The sequence below is a fragment of the Myotis daubentonii genome, chromosome 10, assembly GCF_963259705.1.
Source record: "Myotis daubentonii chromosome 10, mMyoDau2.1, whole genome shotgun sequence".
NCBI lineage: Eukaryota > Metazoa > Chordata > Mammalia > Chiroptera > Vespertilionidae > Myotis > Myotis daubentonii.
This window is the reverse complement of record NC_081849.1, coordinates 76,372,735-76,393,223: the sequence shown is the minus strand read 5'-3', so window position 1 is coordinate 76,393,223 and position 20,489 is coordinate 76,372,735. Positions and strand designations below refer to the sequence as shown.

At 41.8% G+C, this 20,489-nt stretch overlaps 2 protein-coding genes across 6 annotated transcripts in view; one reads left to right on the top strand and one right to left on the bottom strand.

Moving 5' to 3' along the window:
* SUGCT (succinyl-CoA:glutarate-CoA transferase) overlaps positions 1-16,020 on the bottom strand; it is a 576,570-nt gene extending 560,550 nt beyond the window's left edge. For 4 of the 5 annotated variants that reach the window (XM_059655740.1, XM_059655742.1, XM_059655741.1 and 1 more), the window contains exons 1-5: positions 15,793-16,020; positions 8,985-9,036; positions 8,276-8,349; positions 2,908-2,993; positions 2,350-2,400 (exon numbers count right to left, since the gene is read on the bottom strand). In XM_059655740.1, coding sequence (XP_059511723.1) covers positions 2,350-2,400; positions 2,908-2,993; positions 8,276-8,349; positions 8,985-9,036; positions 15,793-15,892 — 363 coding nt within the window. In that variant the 5' untranslated portion in view covers positions 15,893-16,020. Of the gene's footprint in view, positions 1-2,349; positions 2,401-2,907; positions 2,994-8,275; positions 8,350-8,984; positions 9,037-12,819; positions 12,958-15,792 lie in introns of all 5 variants that reach the window. The other variant, XM_059655744.1, reaches the window with a different exon arrangement.
* Positions 16,021-16,243: 223 nt separating this feature from the next.
* MPLKIP (M-phase specific PLK1 interacting protein) lies at positions 16,244-19,843 on the top strand. Its single transcript, XM_059655739.1, has 2 exons — positions 16,244-17,029; positions 18,021-19,843. The coding sequence occupies exons 1-2, from the start codon at positions 16,577-16,579 to the stop codon at positions 18,219-18,221; spliced, it is 654 nt and encodes a 217-aa protein (XP_059511722.1). The 5' UTR covers positions 16,244-16,576; the 3' UTR covers positions 18,222-19,843.
* The last annotated feature ends 646 nt before the right edge of the window (positions 19,844-20,489 follow it).

The following is a 20,489-nucleotide window of genomic DNA, read 5'->3' as shown; positions in this document are numbered from 1 at the left end:
ATCACCTCTGCCTCCTCGAGTTGCTCACAAATTACCAAATAACCTCTTCTAGAATGTTGCCCAAAATTTAAAAAAAAAAAATTTGTGACTTAGAGAACCCACCATCTCTTTCTTTCTGAAAGGGAAAAACTAATTCTTCCTTCCAGGCACAGAGTAAAATAAGAACTAAAATCAATTTGAAATATAGCGTACCAAATTCTGAGTTCTCTTTATTAGGTGTAACTTAGGAACAGAATGGATGAGCAACATCAGAAGTAGAGGAGAAAGTGATAATGATAATGTAACCATATTTATGAGTTTAAAAAATCATAAAATAATTTTTAAATATTATGTCAAGGAATATCCTTATCTGAAGGAGATGTATTCTGAAGGATTTAAGGACAAAGTTTCATAACATCTTCCACTTACTTTCAAATGGTTCAAAAATACACACATAAACATATGCATACACATATGAATACATATGTAAATAAGCAAATATAGCAAAATGTTAAAATTGTTGCATCTTTCAATGTTTTTGTTATGTTTTATGTTTCACAGTATAATGTTGGAGGAAAACAAAACCAATCACATTGTTCTGTAGACACAATATGGATAGTGTGACTGTCAACTAACATGGAAAAGTATCTGAAATATAGATAACATGTTAGAAAGTTATCATATCATATTGCCATGGAAATGCCAGGCTCCACATAGATTTTTTAAGCAGAGTTTTGTTTTCCACACAACCTGTTTTTGGTTAACCTACTTGACAAAGGAGTCATATTTTGGGGGGCTCTCACATATCCACTGTTGGGTTGGTATAATACTTTGGAACCGTTTCTATAATCTAGACTCATTATATTAGCCATAATACCCGCCAAGGTCTGAATACTAGTAAAGATGTTATTTTACTATTCTTAAGGTCAAAAAAGAAATCCATGCCCTGAAGAATAAAAAAAAAAACTAGGCAAAAATAATTTTTCCTCTAGGCTGTAAGATGCATAACTTTTAAGTGATATAACTAGCTAAAACCCATAGGCATGAATAATGTCTCCAGACAACCAAAGTTTATTATGAGCTGAAATGTACTTTATTGTTAACAATTATAGAAATCAAGCCCACAATGAAATGTAATTTAAAATTGTTATAGTGTGGTGGACACTGGCAAGACCCAAGGAGCGTGAAAAGGAAGTCCCAGCAATTCATTTATTTTGGTCAGAATGATACATGTTGGCCTAAAATGTTCAAATGTCTTAGTAGTAAGAGTTATGAATTCCACCCAACACTGCCCCATTGAGAAGCCCTATTGAAATGGTGCTGTATCTGTTCAATCAAACATGAAACCTTGACTAGATAAAATATCAGAATATCCTGAAATAAAAGCAAAGAAGTAGGAACTGAAACTAAAGATGAAACTAAGAAACACAGAGCAGAAAGAGAAGAATTAAGGAAAGAACAATCCCTTAGATATATAATCCTATATAATAAAGAGCTAATATGCTAATAGTCGTGACACCCTCACGCCATAATGACCGATCAGCAGGAGGCTGCGTGTGCGTGTGCAGTGGGGGGAAGCCGCCGTGTTGTTCCAGAGACAGGGCGAAAGCAGGGAGGCACCCAGAGGAGGCAGGACCAGCCTGAAGCGACTTGCAGGACCGAAGGTGGGGCTTGAAGCAGCCAGAGAAGACTGTAGGGGGCGGGGGTGGGGCCAGACGCACTCAAACTCTAGGTAGAGAGGTTAGGGTGTCAAGGGGGGCAGTGGGCGGGGCCTCACAATTTCGCACACCAGGTCACTAGTAATAATAATAACTACAGAGAAGATAAAAAGAAGTGCCTAAGAATGAAGGGCCCTTCCACTCTCTCTCAAAATCAATGGAAAAAATATCCTTTGGTGAGGATTAACAACAACAAAAAGTGTTGGCCAGTAACATGACCCAGGGTTCAAAATTTCAGCTCCTCCTTTTACTGGCTATGTGATCTTTACAGCATCACTTAAGCCCCATCAGACTCATTTCACACCTGTGAAATGAAGACTCTACTAGTAACACCTCATGTACTCTAAGGATTTGAGAAGATAATATAAGTAAAGTGCTCAAGCCTAAGATCTGATACAGAGGAGGCACTCAGTCAATAGCAGCCAGTACTACAATGGAATACCTACCTTCACAGTGTGAAGAAACATTATACACAATATAAAAGAAATTATAAAGCAAATTATACTTACTATAAAAGTTAAATTCTTAAATGGCATGTACAAAAAGATTACAGATTGCCAATTAAATAAAGTTTTAAAACACTTTTACTCTGTTGCTCAAATCCCTAATTACAACCCCAGTGGTAAGATGCCTTTCATTGAGTATACGGTACCTCTTTGATGATCTTCACCCCTTTTGGATCCTTGATATTCACAGCTATACTCTAAAAATTAAAATACGTATATTAAAATGGTATCATACAATTCTTTGTTAATACTAACAGTTCAATAAGGGAGCAAACCATACCATAGATTCTCCTCTTAAAGCAAATGTATTTTCCTCCTGAAGAAATATTTAAATCATCTTTACTTATTTTCTTTGCAATTTAGATAGGTTAGAATGTAGCAAGGATTACAGTAAAAATGCTTCAAATTATAATACCCACTTTTAGGCAGTTATCAATCTCCAAAATAATAACAAATGTAAAGAGCCACTTAATAAGTTTAATAAAATTATTTCCATTATCAATTCTTGTTTTAAGTTAGTAGGGAAGATTAGTAAAAAAGCTCTATTGTTTCTATTTGTAACTGTCGAATGAATAAAATTTCACCTTATTTAAAATATTAATTCCATCTACAGAAAAGGGTAAAAACAAACAAACCAGGATATCAAAAGTTTTGTTTTTATAAGAGAATTACACAAAGAAAGCAGAAAAAAATTATATTCTTACTTTTTTATTTCGATTTACACTGAGAAAATAAGTACTTTCTGTCCCCACAAAAGGTGGTCCCCAAGTTCGTGTATCATCACCAGCTCCTGAAAGTAAGAGTATGACTTATTAATCTCTAACGGTGAAACATCATGAGACATTTCAGACCAACAGTCTCACTCATCATATGCATTCACAGATGACTGAACAAATCAGTTCTGTTAAGTGGAATTAACAATGCAGAGGAGCCCCTTAGAACTGTCTAAACTCCTTACCTGTTAATGTTAATCACTAAATCTTTCTTATCTTTTCACTAAAATCCATCCCTGAAAGTCAAAATCCAGAAGGAAATATCCTACCAGCAGTCTTTACATTTAATAAATGGCAAATTTGAGGGGGAAAAATTACACTCAGTTTTTGGCAAGCAATTCAGTCTGTGTTTCTTGGCATTAAATATGCAAAGAAAATGTTGACTCTGCAAAAGATGTTTGTTAAATATTATTTAAATCAGAATAATGATAAGTGATAAAATGACATGATACAATGGCATGTGAGCCTATACTAAATACACTATATAAAAATTCTGTAGCAACAACAAATTAGAAGCAAAATAAATTACTGAACAGCAAATTCAGCTAGTTTAAAACACTATTTTAGAATAAAACTTTACTCTACGTCTTGCCTCAAGGTAAAAGTTTAAAAAACATCAAAAATAGGGTATTTTATTCTGGACATCTACTTCAAGGGATTCTGAAATGTCTTTGTGTTTGATTCAGACAACACTATGGAGTTATAGGAAAAAGTTTTCTTTGCACAGTAAGCAACTGACAGACAACATACATAGAACTCAGAAACTGGATCAGCAATTAAATGGCACAAAACAGTATCACTTAAAATTTTTATAATATAACTTCTGATTAAATATTGATATAAGTGACTAAACAACTATGTAATTGCAGTTAAAGTATTTATCACGAACCTCCCAAAAAGAATTTGTGAATATATGTTAAAGCTTAAATTCCAATCTCATTTTAATGATATCATTCATCTAACAGTCCATTAGACTTTACTGAAATTGACCAAGAAAAATAGACACAGCCCTTTGGAATTCAGAAAAAAAAGAAACAGAGGTAAATAATAGACTCAATTATTTAATCTTTTATAGTTTGAGGGTCCCAATATATTTAAAAATTCAGATGGTCTTAATTGATATTTTAGCACATTCATTCATTGAGCAAATACTTATTGGCCCCTGCAATGTCACAGACTCTGCTCTCTAGAAAGCACACACAGCAGTGAACAAAAAACCAACATCGCTACCTTCACATCGCCACCTACTGAGGACAGTCCTGGAATATCAGCAGCATTATTTGCTGCCATACACAGTCCATTGTCACTCATTTAGGTTACCTGCCTGGCCCTGCAGGCATATAGTTTATACTCCCTGACTAACTCTCAAAAAAGAAAAAATATATATACTTGAACTTGATATACTCTTTGATTACACAAATAAAAATCTAAGTCAGCAAACTACAACCAACTTTTATTTAATGAAAGAACTGGACACAAAAAGTGACTAGTTCTCTACTGAAATTTGAAAATACTGCCAAGTCATTTTCCTTCATATTTGTGTTAAGTAACTATTTTGAAAACCCAACACAATTAAGTATATATAATATGCACACTAAAATGTATTGGGCAAAAGAAAGAGATCAATCAGTCAGAAAAAGAATGATGAGCACCTGCTGGGAATGAAGCTTGATAGCAAATGTATGGCTATGAGACATAATAAAGGCCCAGACAAAGGAAGGTGTCCCCCACCTTGGGAAGGAAAAGGCACAAAGGGAAAATAGGCCTAAGTAAATAAAAAATAACAATTCCTACAATTTCTAAAATTAATGTAGATACAAATATTTCATCTGCTGATAAACTGAAATAGCAAGAGAAATTAGATCAGATGCTCTATCTAAGATGGAAGACCCAGTGTTTGAAATTAGGAAGTTCTATGGTATTGAAATTGATAGCAATGTGGAAATTAGAAGTTTTATGGAACCTGGAAAATAGGTTTAGCTAGAAAGTAAACACTTTTCAGCATGTATCCAGCAAAGCCTAAAAGCAGTAAACATCAATGGCTGGGTAAATAAAGTATTACCTCTGGAAAGCAGAATTTACCAGGTTCTTCTACCACCTGGATGGAGCCTGATAAACAAAGTCAGATAAATGTAATCCTACGTAATAAAGAGCTAATATGCTAATTAGACCGGATGGCGACTGTGAAACAACCTTCAGGAATGACCTTCTGGAGCAACCAGTGAGCGGGACTGTGGGGCTGCAAGGTCCAAGGCAGCCGGGGCTGCGAGTGCCGAGGTCCTTACACGAATTTCCCTGCATTAGGCCTTTAGTAATATATAATACTAGTGGATTCATGCACATTGAAAGGAAATTAATTAGAATTCCGGGGGCGGCGCCACAGCTCGAAGGGCGTCTGCGGAGTGAGGGAGGGTTCGGGAGGGGAGAAAAACAAAAGAAAACTCACACTCGGGTCTTCCAGCTCACTGCACTGGCTCTGGTGCAGGGACTAATGCAGGCGGTCCCAGGTGGTGGCTGGCGGGGCAGGACTGGGTGAGACAGATGGGCCAGACCCTGGAGCCAACCTCCCATGGTCCCTCCCCAGCCTGCCGCACCTGAGCGGCACCACAGCTAGGAGGGTGTCTGCGGAGTGAGCAAGGTCTCTCTGGCAGGTGGGGTCCCTCGGCCTGGCCTGTGGGGGTCGGGCCGAAACCGGTCCTCTGACATCCCCCAGGGAGAGGGCACTCTGCAAAGTTGCTACTGAACAGGGTGTGGAATGCAAACGCAAGTGTGCAGTAAACCAGATTCAGGGCCCACAGTGCCCCAGCAACAACATAACCCACGGCTGGAGATGAAATCGCACGGCCCTGCAAGAAATCGGGCTCCCTCCTCTCTGGTCCGGGGTGCGTCACCTAAGAACCACTGCTGCCAAGTCACCGCAGCTCAGCAGCTCCTGCATTGAGCGTCTCCCCCCTGGTGGTGAGTGTACATCATAGGTACTGGCCAGTCGGATGGTCACTTAGCCTTTTATATATAGAGAGTCCCCATGCTGATCAAAAATCTTCTGCTAACTTAACCAATGGACATAAGACACTGGGGGATAGGGGAGGCTAGGGGACTGTCTAGGGCGGGGGGATAAAATGGATACATATGTAATACCCTTTGTAATACTTTAAGCAATAAAAAAAAAAAAAAAAATCTTCTGCTAACTGCTTTGCCTCCTAAGTAGATGTATGTAGCAAAAAGTTGAATCTTCCAAATCGAGTATTCTACTTCATACCATTTAATCACTATGGCGAATTAATAAGCTGATATAATTATAAAATTAGTCCCTTGTCTTATAGATACATGCGTGCAATTCAAAACTACACCATTTTCACTGATTTGGGAATTCTGTTTCATATCTATAAGGATTAGATCTTGAGGAATAAGTAATAATGCTAATTTTTGAAACCTTCCCAGAAAAACTTTTTATAGGATGACTAGAAGGCCGGTGCACAAAATTCGTGCACTGGGGGGGGGGGGTGTCCCTCAGCCCAGCCTGCACCCTCTCCAATCTGGAACCCCTCAGGGGATGTCCAACTGCCGACTGCCCACAGGGATCGGGCCTAAACCAGCAGTCGGACATCCCTCTCACAATACAAGACTGCTGGCTCCCAACTGCTCGCCTGCCGGTCTGCCTGATTGCCCCTAACTGCTTCTGCCTGCCAGCCCAATCACCCCCTAACCACTCCCCTGCCAGCCTGATCGACCCCAAACTGCTCCCCTGCCGGTCTGGTCGCCCCTAACTGCCCTCCCCTGCTGGCCTGATCACCCCTAACTGCTCTCCCCTGCAGGCCTGGTCACCCCCAACTGCCCTCCCTTGCAGGCCTGATCCCCCCCAACTGCCATCCCCTGCAGGCCTGGTTCCCTCCAACTGCCCTCCCTTGCAGGCCTGATCCCCCCCAACTGCCCTCCCCTGCAGGCCTGGTCACCCCCAACTGCCCTCCCCTGCAGGCCTGGTCACCCCCAACTGCCCTCCCCTGCAGGCCTGGTTGCCCCTAACTTCCCTCCCTTGCTGGCCTGATCGCCCACAACTGCCCTCTCCTGCTGGCCATCTTGTGGCTGTGGCTGCTGCCATCTTTGAGGGTGGGGCAGTCAATTAGCATATTCCCTCCTTATTGGCTGTGGGTGCCACCATCTTTGCAACAGCATGAGGGTCAATTAGCATATTCCCTCTTTATTAGGTAGGATGTAGAGGACATAGAGAACACAGACTCTGCTCTGAGCTCTTGTTGGAGGAAAGGGCACACAACATGACACTTTTCTAAGTGTCTATAATAGCATGAACTGAACACCAAAATGCTAAGAAGGTACCAAATGAAAGTGAGAATTGTATACACAAAGAACATTTATTTGATGGACAAAGGGGGAAAAAATGAACCGGAAAGATGTCAGATGAGAAACATAAAAACAAAGCTTAGGTGTTTTCCCTAAAAATCTTTAAAATTATAAAATGGAAAAGTGTTTCTTTTATTAAAAATAGAAAAAAAATGACTTAGGTTAGGGTATTTGGGTCTCTTTTTTCCGAGACTTTGATTTCTTTTTCACCCCACAGGAGGGAGTGTGGCCAGGCTCAGTCCAATCTCAGTCTCAACAGTAAGGCTTGTGTGGGCCTAAGCAGAGCCAGAACCAGACCTGAGTGCCTGGATATTCCTTCTTAGCTGTGCGACCTTGGATGAATTGCTTTATCTCTCTGTGTCTCTGTCTTCTCATTCATAATCTAGGAATAACAACATCAGCCCATAAGGGTAATGTAAATATTAAATAAATTAATATAGGCAAAGTACTTATATATATGTGCTTGGCACTCTGGTAAGTGTTGGCATCTCAGTTTCCACCAGAGGCTTTCACATGTGTGTGAAAGACCTGGCTTAGGCCTTAATCTGTGGAGCCTGGCCAGCATGGCTCAGTGGTTGAGTGCCGACCTATGAACCAGGAGGTCACAGTTCAATTCCCAGTCAGGATACATGCCCAGGTTGCAGGCTCAATCCCCAGTGTCGGGTGTGCAGGAGGCAGCCAACCAATGATTCTCTCTCATCATTGATGTTTCTATCTCTCTCTCTCCCTCTCCCCTCCTCTCTGAAATCAATAAGAAAATTTTTTTAAAAAAATAAAAAGAGATTAGTCTAAGTCCAGAAGAAAATAAGGAATGGAGAAGAGAAAATCATTTCATTTCAATTCTTTCTTCATCCCATATGCAGGTACGTGGACATTTTTTAAACTATTAAAAATACTTTTTCATTTGTTTTTAATGTTTTAAAGGTAGCAATAATTTTACCTGGTCTTTCCACTTTTATAACTTCTGCTCCAAGATCTCCTAAGTTCATCGTAGCAAAAGGTCCTGCCAATACTCTACAATGTTAAACAATGATATATAAATTACCACCTTGAAGATTTTTATACTAATTTTCTTAATAGTCCATCAACACAGATAAACTTATATAATGATAGCAAGAATTAAAATTGATAAGATTGTCCAAAATGTAATTTGGCCATATGTATCAAGAGTTTTAAAAAGTATATTCCCTTGGATGTAGTAATTCTACTTCCAGAATTCTATCCTAAGGAAGAAGTTAAAAGATTACTGAGACAAAGATTTATGTAATAGGAAACCTACCTTATAATAGTGAAATATTGAGGGATGATTAATTTTGTGACAACTATATAATAAAATATTGTATATTTTTATTGATTTTTTGAATGACAGGAAAACATTAAAAATATAACATTATATTTAAAATATGGGTAAAACTATCGTTTCAATATGGTTCAAATATTTGTTTTTAAAAATATATTTAAATATGCAGATTAGAAAGAAATGCATAAGTATTATACTAATTGTCATTTAGAATGATAAAATTACAGGAATTTTTTTCTTTCCAAAATTTTGATACTAAGCATATAAGCACCCTCTTGTAATATAAAAGATGAATATTTTTTGAGAAGTTAAAACTCAACCACCAAAAAACAGATAGGCCAATACAAACCTTGTTAGATCCAGAACTTTTATACCCTCCAATGGCTTCACATTGTCAGTATCTGCCAAAACACAGAAAACACTTGAAGAGTAGTGATTACTAATTTTCAGGAGAAAGAATCAAGAATTCTTCATACTGTGTATTGAGCAATTTCTATTACTACCAAAAGAAAATGTTTTTCTTTTACACTATTTCTGCTTTATATGTAACACGGAAATCTTGACCTGATCCAATTAAGTCAATTTGTAAAAATTAAAACCTCCAATCCCGGATTATTCACAATTAATTAAGTCACCAGCTACACTTGCAATAGTTTGAAAAATAAAAAGTAAGACGTGGAGAGATATATAAGCTGACCACAGAGGAATTTTAGGGCACTGAAAATACTCTATATGATGCGATAATGTTAGATGCGTAACTATACATTTTTCCAAACCCGAAGAATGTACATCACCAAGAGTGAACCCTAATATAAAGTATGGACTTTGGGTGATTATGATGTGTCAATGCAGGCTCATCAATCGTAACAAAAGTACCCTCTGGGGGAGGCTGTGCATGTGTGGGGGTAGGGAATATATGGGAAATCTCTGTAACTCCCTCTCAATTTTCCTGTGAACCTGAAACTGCTCTAAAAATATACAGCCTTTAAAAAACAAAAAGTAAACCAAACAGCCCTAGCTGGTTTGGCTCAGTGGATAGAGCGTCAGCCTGCGGACTGAAGGGTCCCGGGTTGGATTCCGGTCAAGGGCACATGTCCAGGTTGCAGACTTGGTCCCCGATGAGGGGGCATGGGGGAAGCAGCTGATCAATGATTCTCTCTCTCCCTCTCCCTTCCTCTCTGAAATCAATAAAAATATTTCTTTTAAAAAAATAAAATAAAATAAAAAGTAAACTAAACAAGAAAAAAGTACTAACAAAAAAATAACAATAAAGACCTCTGCATATTTGTTCTACATTTAAGACAGGAAGAAAAAATGATTTTTTAAAGTTTATTAAACAATTTACAATCATCTGTGTATTTCCTTTTTCTTTTCACCCATTAGCTTTAAAAATAAGAAGACAGCCCTGGACAGTGTGGCTCAGTTGGCTGATGCATCATCCCATGCACTGAAAGATGGCGGGTTTGATTCCCAGTCAGGGCACACACCTGGTTTGCAGGTTCAATCCCCATAGCTGGTTCCAGTCGTGTGTGGGGGGCAAGCGATTGATGTTTCTCTCTTTCATTAATGTTTCTCTCTCTCTCTTTTCCTCTTTCTTTTAAAAAAATCAATTAAAAAACATGTCCTCCGTAAGGATTAAAAAAGAAAAGAAGATAGGTTGGCAATTATCTCATTAATTCACTGCATATCTAACATCAACATTAAATCACAAAATCAAATTACAGTCAAGTGGCTTACAAAGTTCAGATCAGGCTGAACTTATGAAGAAAAATAATGAAACTAATTGGTTCAATACATTTTTTTTAAAAAATCCTCACCTGAGGATATGATTTTATTGATTTAGAGAGAGAGAGAGATATCAAACCACCAATCTAGGTATATGCCCTAACCAGGAATCAAACCCACACCATTTTGGTGTACCAGACAATGCTCCGATTAACTGAGCCACTCAGCCAGGGATGTTCGATACAGTTTTTTAATGGACTTCATTAGTTCCTGTGGCACTAAGTGGGCTGGGAGAGAGGCCTGTAGAAGTGGGTACATCACAGCTACTGCCATACACAGAAAATTCTGACATTTCCAGAGCTTTTTGGAGCCAGGCGTGATTTTCACTTTCCCTTAAGATGGACTATATTTTCACAAGCATTATTTGGATTCTTTGAATCATTCATCTTCAACGGAGAAATGAAAAGGGAAACTATACAAAGACAACATCAGAAAGATGCTCCAGTTTTCTGAGCAGACCACTCCAAGATTCTAATGAGAATTCTGAGCACATAGTTAAAAGAGAACACTTATCTCTGTGAGTGACTTAGAGTGCTGATTACTTCGTGAACATTCAAGGAATGGCTTTTGAACTAAAGCAAACAGCAGAACCAGACATTCCAAAAGAGGTCTGAAGAAATGGGAAATTGCCAACATACCACAGAGTTGATCCTATGCTATGTTAATCTATATATATAAAAACCTAAGCAACCGTTAGGACTGAATGACCAGAACGACCGGTCGGCCAGTCGCTATGATGCGCACTGACCATCAGGGGGCAGACGCTCAACACAAGAGCTGCCCCCTAGTGGTCAGTACGCTCCCACAGCCAACCTCCCACAGCCGGCCAGCAGTGTTGGCAGCTGGCGTCTGTTGCTTCTGCGCTGGCTGGCGACCGTCACCTTCAGCCCTGGGCTGGGACAGGGAACCGGGGGTTGGTGGTGGTGGATCCCTTTCCCAGGGGGGCCGAAGGCCGGCTCCGTCCTCGGAGCTGGCAGCCAACCTCCCACGCCCAATTACTCCCCCTGGCCGCAGGCCCCAATTGGCCCGGCCCTGATGGGTCCTGATCGCCGGCCAGGCCTAGGGACCCCACCTGTGCACGAATTTGTGCACCGGGCCTCTAGTACTGAAATGTTTGCCCAAGAATTTACCCTTGTATCTATCTCTCCTCTAGGCTCTAATTTATGTTCCTTCCTTCCCATTACATACTTTTTCCCAACATCATTTGCTAAAATCCTACCCATGCTTCAAGTCCCCATTAAATTGCCAGTTCTCAATGAATTTATTTATTTTCTAACTGGGTATTATTTCTGTGACCTTAACTCACAGATGTAGTTGTTGTTGTTCTTAAGACATTCACTTTATTCAGCTTTGGGTTCTTATTATTTATACAGTATTTATCTCCTATCCATTTTGTACTTTTGCACTGATGATCACTAAGCTTTATACATACTAAGTACTCTATAAATAGTTAATTGAAATCAATTAACCCAAGATTAACCCAAGGCAAAAACAATTTTTTTATTTTTTCCATCATCATTTATCCCCCCCATACCCTCTTCCCCTTCGTAATCACCACACTGTTATCTATGTCCATGAGTACTTTCTCTCTTTTCTTTTTTGCTCAATCCCCCTATTTTCCCCACCATTACCCCTCCACCACCTCTTTACTCCCACCCGTGCTCCAGAGCTGTCTGCCTGCTCTCTGTCTATGAGATTGTCTTTGTTTTGTTTGTTAGTTCAGTATGTCCATTAAAGTCCACATGAGTGAAATCATATGGTACTTGTCTTTCTCTCACTGGCTTATTTCACTTAGCATAATGTTCTCCAGGTCCATCCACGCTCTCCCAAAAGGAGAAATTTTCTTCCTTTTTACAGCAGAGTAGTATACCATTGTGTAAACGTACCACAGCTTTTTTTATCCACTCATCTACTGATGGACACTTGGGCTGCTTCCAAATTGTGGCTATTGTTAATAATACTACAATGGGTGCATATATTCTTTTGAATTAGTATCTCAGGTTCCTTCAGATAAATTCCCAAAAGTGGAATTGCTGGGTCATAAGGCAGTTCCATTTTAATTTTTTGAGGTAACTCCACACTGCTTTCCACAGTAGCTACACCAGTCTGTATTCTCACCAACAGTGAACAAGGGTTGTCTTTTCCACATCCTCGCCAACACTTCTTTATTTATTGATGACAATCATTCTGACAGGTGTGAGATGATATCTCATTGTGGTTTTAATTTGCATCTCTCCATGATTAGTGACACTGAGCATCCTTTCATATGTCTATTGGCTATCTACATGTCCACTTTGGAGAAGTGTCTATTCGGGTTCTTTATACATTTAAAAATTAGATTGTTTGGGGGTTTTTTGGTGTTCAGTTTTGTAAGTTCTTTATAAAGTTCAGATATTAACCTTTAATCAGATGTACTGACGAATACGTTCTCCCATTCAGTGGGTTGTCTTTTCATTTTGTTGATGGCTTCCTTTGCTGTGGAAAATTTTAGTTTAATGTAGTACCATTTGTTTATTTTCCTTTTTGTTTCTCTTGCCCTAGGAAATATATCAGAAAAAAATATTGCTACAAGAAATATCCAAGACTTTACTGCCTCTGTTTTCTCCTAGGATTTTTATGGTTTTGAGTCTAACATTCAAGTCTTTAGTCCATTTTGAGTTTATTCTTGTGTTTGGTGTAAGAAGGTGGTCTAGTTTTGTTGTTTTACATGCATCTGTCCAATTTTCCCAATACCATTTACCACATTGTATGTTTTTCCCTCCTTGGTCAAATATTAATGTGGCGCCAAAACTGGTTTGGCTCAGTGGATAGAGCATCGGCCTGTGGACTGAAAGGCCCCAGGTTCGATTCCGGTCAAGGGCATGTACCTGGGTTGCGGGCACATCCCCAGTAGGGGATGTGCAGGAGGCAGCTGACCGATGTTTCTCTCTCATCGATGTTTCTAACTCTCTATCTCTCTCCCTTCCTCTCTGTAAAAAATCAATAAAACATATTTTAAAAAAAATATTAATGTGGCTATAAAGGCATAGGTTTATGTCTGGGTTCTCTTTTCTGTTTCACTGATCTATATGTCTGTTTTTATGCCAGTACCACACTGTTTTGATTACTATGGCTTTGTAGTATAGTTTCATATCTGGTAGCATAATTCCTCTAACTTTGTTCTTCTTTCTCAAGATCGCTGTTACTATTTGGAGTCTTTTGTGGTTCCATATAACTTTTGTTCTAGTTCTGTGAAATACACCATTGGCATTTTGATAGGAATGGCACTGAACCTGTAGATTGCTTTGGGTAGTAAGGACATTTTAATGATGTTAATTCTATCTATGAACATGGTATATGCTTTCACTTATTTGTATCTTCTTTAATTTCTTGTTTCAGTGTCTTATAATTTTCCAAGTACCAGTCCTTTCTATCCTTGGTTAAATGTATCCCTAGGTATTTTATTCTTTTTGAAGCAATTGTGAATAGAATTGTTTTATTAGTTTCCCTTTCTGATAATTTATTATTAGTGTATAAAAACGCAATTGACTTCTAGATATTTATTTTGTATCCTGCTACTTTACTGAATTTACTTATAAGTTCTAGTAGGTTTTTTTATGGAATCTTTAGGGTTTTCTATATACAGTATCATGTCATCTGCAAATAATAAGTTTTACTGCTTCCTTTCCAACATGGATGCCTTTTATTTCTTCTTCTGGCCTGACTGTTGTGGCTAGGACTTCCAGTACTATGCTCAAATAAACTCAAAAAAAATTATTTAAATGTTTCTTACGTTAACACTCTAGGCTAGGCATGTTGCAAAACAGAGTGAGGAGTGGCAGCTGCAAGAACATGTATAGGCTGAAAAGCACAGGCTATCCACGAGGCAAAGAATGAATGAGTTTAAGTTCTTTTGTGGTTAAGACACACATGAGCAGAGCAAGGACGATGGGGCAGGTACAGAGGTGGGGGGGGGGGGGATAGCCGGGGGTACCTAGCAAAGGACAATTCTAGGGTGGCACCTCGTTCCCAGGGTGACCATTGCCCCCTAGCATATCACTGGTCATGTGGTTTAGACTCCCTGACCATTCTTCCCTTGAGATAACATCTAGGCCTCAGTTATATTTCAGCTCCGAGCTCAGAAAAGCAGCAAAACCACACAGACAAGCAATGCCCCACGGACCTCAGGACCAACTACACTGAATAATGACTCCCTGCCCTGGCGCCCAGCAATCAATGAGTGGAGACCCTGACCCGGAAAGGATACACCTGGAAAGCTGAACAGTCTATTGAGATCTTCCCCTGGGACCTCCCCTAAAAGCTCTACCCTTAAAACCCACAGGACAGGGGACCCACCGCCTCTCCTTCCCTGGAGCAGGCCATTGCCTCCACCTTCTCCCTCCACCTCACCATCCCCCGCTGCCAGGCTCATTACCGTTACCTTCCTTCCTTCTAAGCTCCAGGGGCCCTTTCTTTGCCTCTATAACTGAAGCGTATTTCTTCTATGAACTACTTCTTCCACCTCCGTGATTTTATAAATAAAGGTTACCGTATAGTGATTTTATAAATAAAGGTTACCGTATAGTTTGCGTCTTGAGTCTGGCCTCTGAATTCTTTCTTAGCCAGAACGCAAGGACCCAGGTTGCTGAACCCAGGCCCAGGGACCCCAGGAGTCGAACACCTGGTGACATTCCCGCCGCCAACGCTTTAAGACTGTTTCCTACAAGCTGGTTTCAAGGTTTCTGTGACTATAACCCCAAATTCTGAAAGAGTAAAGAATGTTCTACACAACTGTGGCCAATTTAAATTTCGAATCCTACACAAATTCCGGGACAGCTGTCTGATACAAAGGCGTATTTTATTATACATTGGGTGTCGTTCTTGATTTATCACATTTTTCTTTATAACTCAAAGTCTGTGAAACGATAACTGAGCGCGTTGGCCAAATTTTGTTCTTTGAAAATCAGTCCTCCTGCTTCCTAGCCACCTCCCTCGCCTGCTAATCCAAAAGAGGGGTAAAGTCCGGCAGCTGTTTGCAGAGACTCTCCAAGTTAGAGATGCACTCTGCACCCCCTTCTGAAACACGGGTGCACATTGTTAAAGTTATTTAAAGGAGAAGGAGAGAGTGGGTAACCCAGGGCGGAGCGGGGGGCGGACCCGCAGCGCGAAGCTCCCAGCCCCGGGCCGCACGCAGGGCAGCTGCGGCGGCCGTGGAGCGGACGACGCCAGCCCCGAGGCCCCGAGCCCGGGCGCGGGGAGGCGGACAGCCCGGAGGGCGGGCGGCGGGGCGAGCAGGAGTTTCGGGAAGGCTCGGGCACTTGGCTCCGGGCGCCGCCGGAGGCTGAGGCTGGGGCGAGGTGCGCTTCGCCGCCCAGACCGAGCCGTGGGGGTACCTGACTGCGGGGGGCCGGTCCACAGCTGCCTCCTGCCGCCCGGGCCGCACACACAGCCCGTCCTCCGCAGAGCGGCCACCCGCGCCAGCGCAGCCAGCATCTCGAGCCTCTGAGACACCGCGGTCCCTGCGGGAGTGAGCCCGGCGCTCGCGCGACCTGCAGCCGCAGGGAACGCCCCCCGCCGCCGGGACCGCCTGGGCAGGGGCGGGAGCGCGGGGCGGAGCTCTCCCCGCCCGGGCAAAGGGGGGAGCGCGGGGCGGAGCTCTATTGCCCGGGCAAGGGGCGGGAGCGCGGGGCGGAGCTCTCCCCGCCCGGGCAAGGGGCGGGAGCGCGGGGCGGAGCTCTCCCCGCCCGGGCAAGGGGGGGAGCGCGGGGCGGAGCTCTATTGCTCGCGTCACTGGCTGGGCAGGTGTCCCACCAGCCGACACCGCCGGACTGTACAGGCGGTTTCCGAGCCGGGCGTTCGGCCTCTCTTGTGTCCTCTTCTTCCTCCTGCCTTTCTTTAATTCGCTGGTTCTTTACCCAATTCAATAACCCGCCTGGCGTGGCTCGGTGGTTGAGCGTCCATCTCTGAGCCAGGAGGCACGGTTCCATTCCTGGCACGTGCCCGGTTGTGGGCTCGATTTCTAGTGTGGGACGTGCGGAAGGCAGCCGATCAATGATTCTCGCTCATCATTGATGTTTCTATCTCTCTCCCGCTCCCTTCCTCTCTGAAATCAATAGAAATAAATAATGCCCCACTTGTTCCCCTGCTCCTAGCGGAACCTTTGGGGAGCCGGAACCAATGTGCTGTGCGGCTCCGGCAGCCGGGGGACTGCTTTGGTATGGGACCACCAGCTCTCCCCGGTGGCTCAGTCCAGACAGTTCCGGGGACGCGGGAGTGAGGCCTTCCTCTGCCGACATGCACCGACAGAACTTCCGACCCCCGACTCCTCCTTACCCCGGCCCGGGGGTAGGAGGTTGGAGCAGCGGGAGCAGCTACCGGGGTACCCCGGGCGGAGGCGGGCCGCGGCCTCCCTCCCCTCGGGACGGGTACGGGAGCCCGCATCACACGCCGTCGTTCGGGCCCCGGTGTAGGCCCTATGGGAGCAGCCACTCTCCGCGACACGGCGGCAGCTTCCCCGGGGGCCGGTTCGGGTCTCCGTCCCCTGGCGGCTACCCTGGCTCCTACTCCAGGTCCCCCGCGGGGTCCCAGCAGCAATTCGGCTACTCCCCGGGGCAGCAGGCCCACCCCCAGGTAACACATGGCCAGCGTTGGCGGAGTTCTTACTGTATGGCAGGCACGGTACCAGTAATCCCTGTCCGTGGATTATTTTTTTTTCCCGATCCTCTATGAGGTTTTAGACTATTGCTTGTGAGCCCCTCTTGGCAGACGAATAAACTGAGGCTCAGAGAAGTTAAGTAACGGTCTCTAGGTTCCCCGGGCAAAGCCTTCCTCTCTAGAGCCCTCGGCTGCCCCCAGGTCTCTCCGTTGTCGGAGGTCTCGTCAGCCCGTTTCAGTGCATTTATGCTGAGCCCGGCCTCCAGGCGCAGCGCTCCGGCTCCCAGCACAGCGGTCGGCTCGGTTGCAGGGTCATAGCTCCTGCACACTCTCCCCCTGTCCTTCCCCGGCTTTGTTTTCGAACCGCACTGGCTTCCGCTCCAAGTGTGGTCAGGGGCGGGTCGGTGCTGGGGCCGCTTCCTGTTCCCCTCAGTGAGAGTGCGTGCGGGAGAGGGCGCTTCCGGTGGGTGCAGGCTTGGCGGCTTACAACTCGCGTGTACTCGATGCCTTTCCATCTTTGCTTATGCTAAGTCAACCCCGTCCCTTTAAATCTAGAGCTAATGAAGATGGGAAGGTTCTAGAAATCTTTAAGCTGTAGCGTTTACAAGTTTTAAATCCCCCCTCTCTCCCCCCCCCAAGAAAATAGGGGCATTTTGGGGGGGCGGGGAATGAAATACAATTGTTTCTTAATTTCACCACCAGTTGGTAGTTCTGCAAAGTTAGAAAACCCAAAGTATTTTGAGGTGACAGTGAGCATGGAATTAATAATAGAAGAGCATACCAAGTTGGTTTAAATACATTTTAAAAACAAAAACACTAGATTAAATAAAGATGGAGTTTGCAATTGAACATATTTGGCTTCAAAGGCACAACAACTTGAAACTGGCAGTGTGACCCTTACCACCTTTTCGAAAGTACCAGTCATCCCTAGGAAATGTTTTTTTAACCGATGGTTTTTTTCCTAAAGGGTTCTCCAAGGACATCTACACCCTTTGGATCAGGGCGTGGTAGAGAAAAAAGAATGTCTAATGAGTTGGAAAGTTATTTCAAACCTTCAATGCTCGAAGACCCTTGGGCTGGCCTAGAACCAGTGTCTGTAGTGGATATAAGCCAACAGTACAGCAATACTCAAACATTCACAGGCAAAAAAGGAAGATACTTTTGTTAACATTTCTGAAATTCAACTGGAAGCTTCATGTGTCAGGAACATCTTGGACAAAACTCACTTGTGTGCCTAAGTTGAACCCTGACATGGTGACTTTGACTGAATAATTAGTTGAGTCTTCTTGGTATTTTTCATCATGTCAAATATTGTGGGTATTAGGAAAGAAATATGGTAGGATAATTTGCAATATTTCTCTGAAAGTGCCTACCACATTTTAGAAGATTTACAGTTTCCAACTATTTAACATTCTTGGTTATATAATGGACATTTGTCGTTTAATGTTTTTCCAGTGTTTTAAAATAAAACATTTTGTCTTCCTAGCTATATTGTGGTTTTGTCATATGCTAAAGGAATAGAAGTATTAAATTAATGCTTTGTCGTCAGAATTCGTAAGTAAATATTTTGCCTACTACTTTTGAAAATAAATTAATAAACCATCCTTTGAGCTATAGACAGTCCTATATTTGTTCACCTAGGGAAAGAGGGGTCACGGAAGAGAGTAAAGGAGAGTTCTGTTCCTGTCTGTTATGACCATTGTTTTCTGTGCATGTTTTCTGTAATGCTTTTGTTAGAATGCATTGGAACTTGAAGCCACAGAAACTCAAGCTTAGTAAAGAGTTTTGAACCCTTATTTAACTGGAAAAAGCAAGAGCATACCTATTTCTTGCATAGCGAGGTCAAAGAATTTTGTGTCTGAATGTCTCTACGTTACTCAGTATGTGGAGACATTTTCTCTTGAGGCTAAGAAAGATGGCTGCTGGCGGTCTCATTCGCTTCCCCTGTGAAGAGGACCTTTCCCACCTTTGTGGATCCAGGGAAGGCAGGTTGGCCGCGCTTGCTTAGGTTGTTTGTGTAGTCCTTTTCCAGTAACTGTCCAAGGTTTGAACAGTGAACACTCCCCTGCAATGAGATGGAGCTGTGATTTTTAGCCCCACCATGCCTACCTGAAGTAGAGAAGTGGTTTTCCACCGAGAGAAACGTTATGAATATTTACCTACAGTAATGAAGAGAAAAATATGAAGGGTTTTTTTTTTTTTAAATCAAGTCTTATAACATCCAGGCTTTTTAAATATTTTGAAGTCACACTACATGAAAATAGAGCTAGTTAAAATTTTGTTTACACATTCCCAGAAATAAATGTACAAAAATGAAATGATCACACCACCTATTTGAGCCATACTCAGTTAATTTTGTTAGGTCTTCACACAGGCAAAGAAGAAAATGAGAAGGGAAGGATTTTAGATTAATAAAAACTCCATGATACCCAGGAGTACTACTGCCAAATACTAGTTGGATGAGTTATTTAACTTCTCTATGCCTCAGTTTTCTCATGTAAAATGAAGACATTAACAGTACCCGTGTCATAGAGGTGCTGTATTTGAGGACTAAATGGATTTACATGTGTGACACTGTGCGGCCAGAGCCTGGCATATGGTGAGCACTCACACAATTTGTGGCTATTTCTCATTCACCCCAATATCCTCAGCTCTTAGAATGATGCCTGGAAAAAAAAGTAGGTGCTTAATAAATATTAGGTGAATAAATGCAGACATTCTGATTATATCTACTATATCGTTCTGCCCTTATATCCTGTATATTAAAAAATAGTAAATACTTTTCCCCCAGTATATTAAAGGAAATGGCTTTATTCCCTAACATCTCGTCTTTCCAAATGATTCGAGGTCATGACGTGTAATGAAAATTAGAACAAGTGTATTACTTTTTTAAATCTTTTATTGAACTTCATAGGTAAGAAATATCTTTAGGAAATAGCTTTTGGAAATAACTATTAAAGCAACTCTTAGAGATCACTGGGTTATTGGCAAAAATGATAAAGGAAGTCAAGGAGTATTTTTGTGCTAAAGTATATATTTGGAAGACTTTCAAATTTTAACTTCTAATAGTTTATGTGCATTTTATTTTACTCTAAGTGTAATGTTAAACAACTAAATGTAAAACTTTTTTTTCCTGTTAAGTTACCAACATATACTTCCAGAGGTCTGACTTTTTCTAATTTTTTTAAGAGAAACACTTTCTGTTATCAGAAAAGATGCATTGCTGTATACTATAGTTGGTCATGTCAGTTATCAAAGTTCTTTTGACATTGATATTTTGGTTTGTTTCTATTATTAGCCTACTTTTGTTTAGCTGAATGAAAAAAAGTGGATGATTATTTTAAATGAAAAATGGTTGTTTTTTTAGTGTTTCAGAATACACATTTTTACCTGCTAAATAATTTCATTTGAAAAATTTATACTTACGTATGCATCT

Coding starts and splice junctions, on each gene's coding strand:
- MPLKIP (XM_059655739.1), top strand. CDS start 16,577: ATGTGCTGTGCGGCTCCGGCAGCCGGGGGACTGCTTTGGTATGGGACC. Junction 17,030..18,020: donor GGCAGCAGGCCCACCCCCAG/GTAACACATGGC, acceptor TTTTTCCTAAAG/GGTTCTCCAAGGACATCTAC.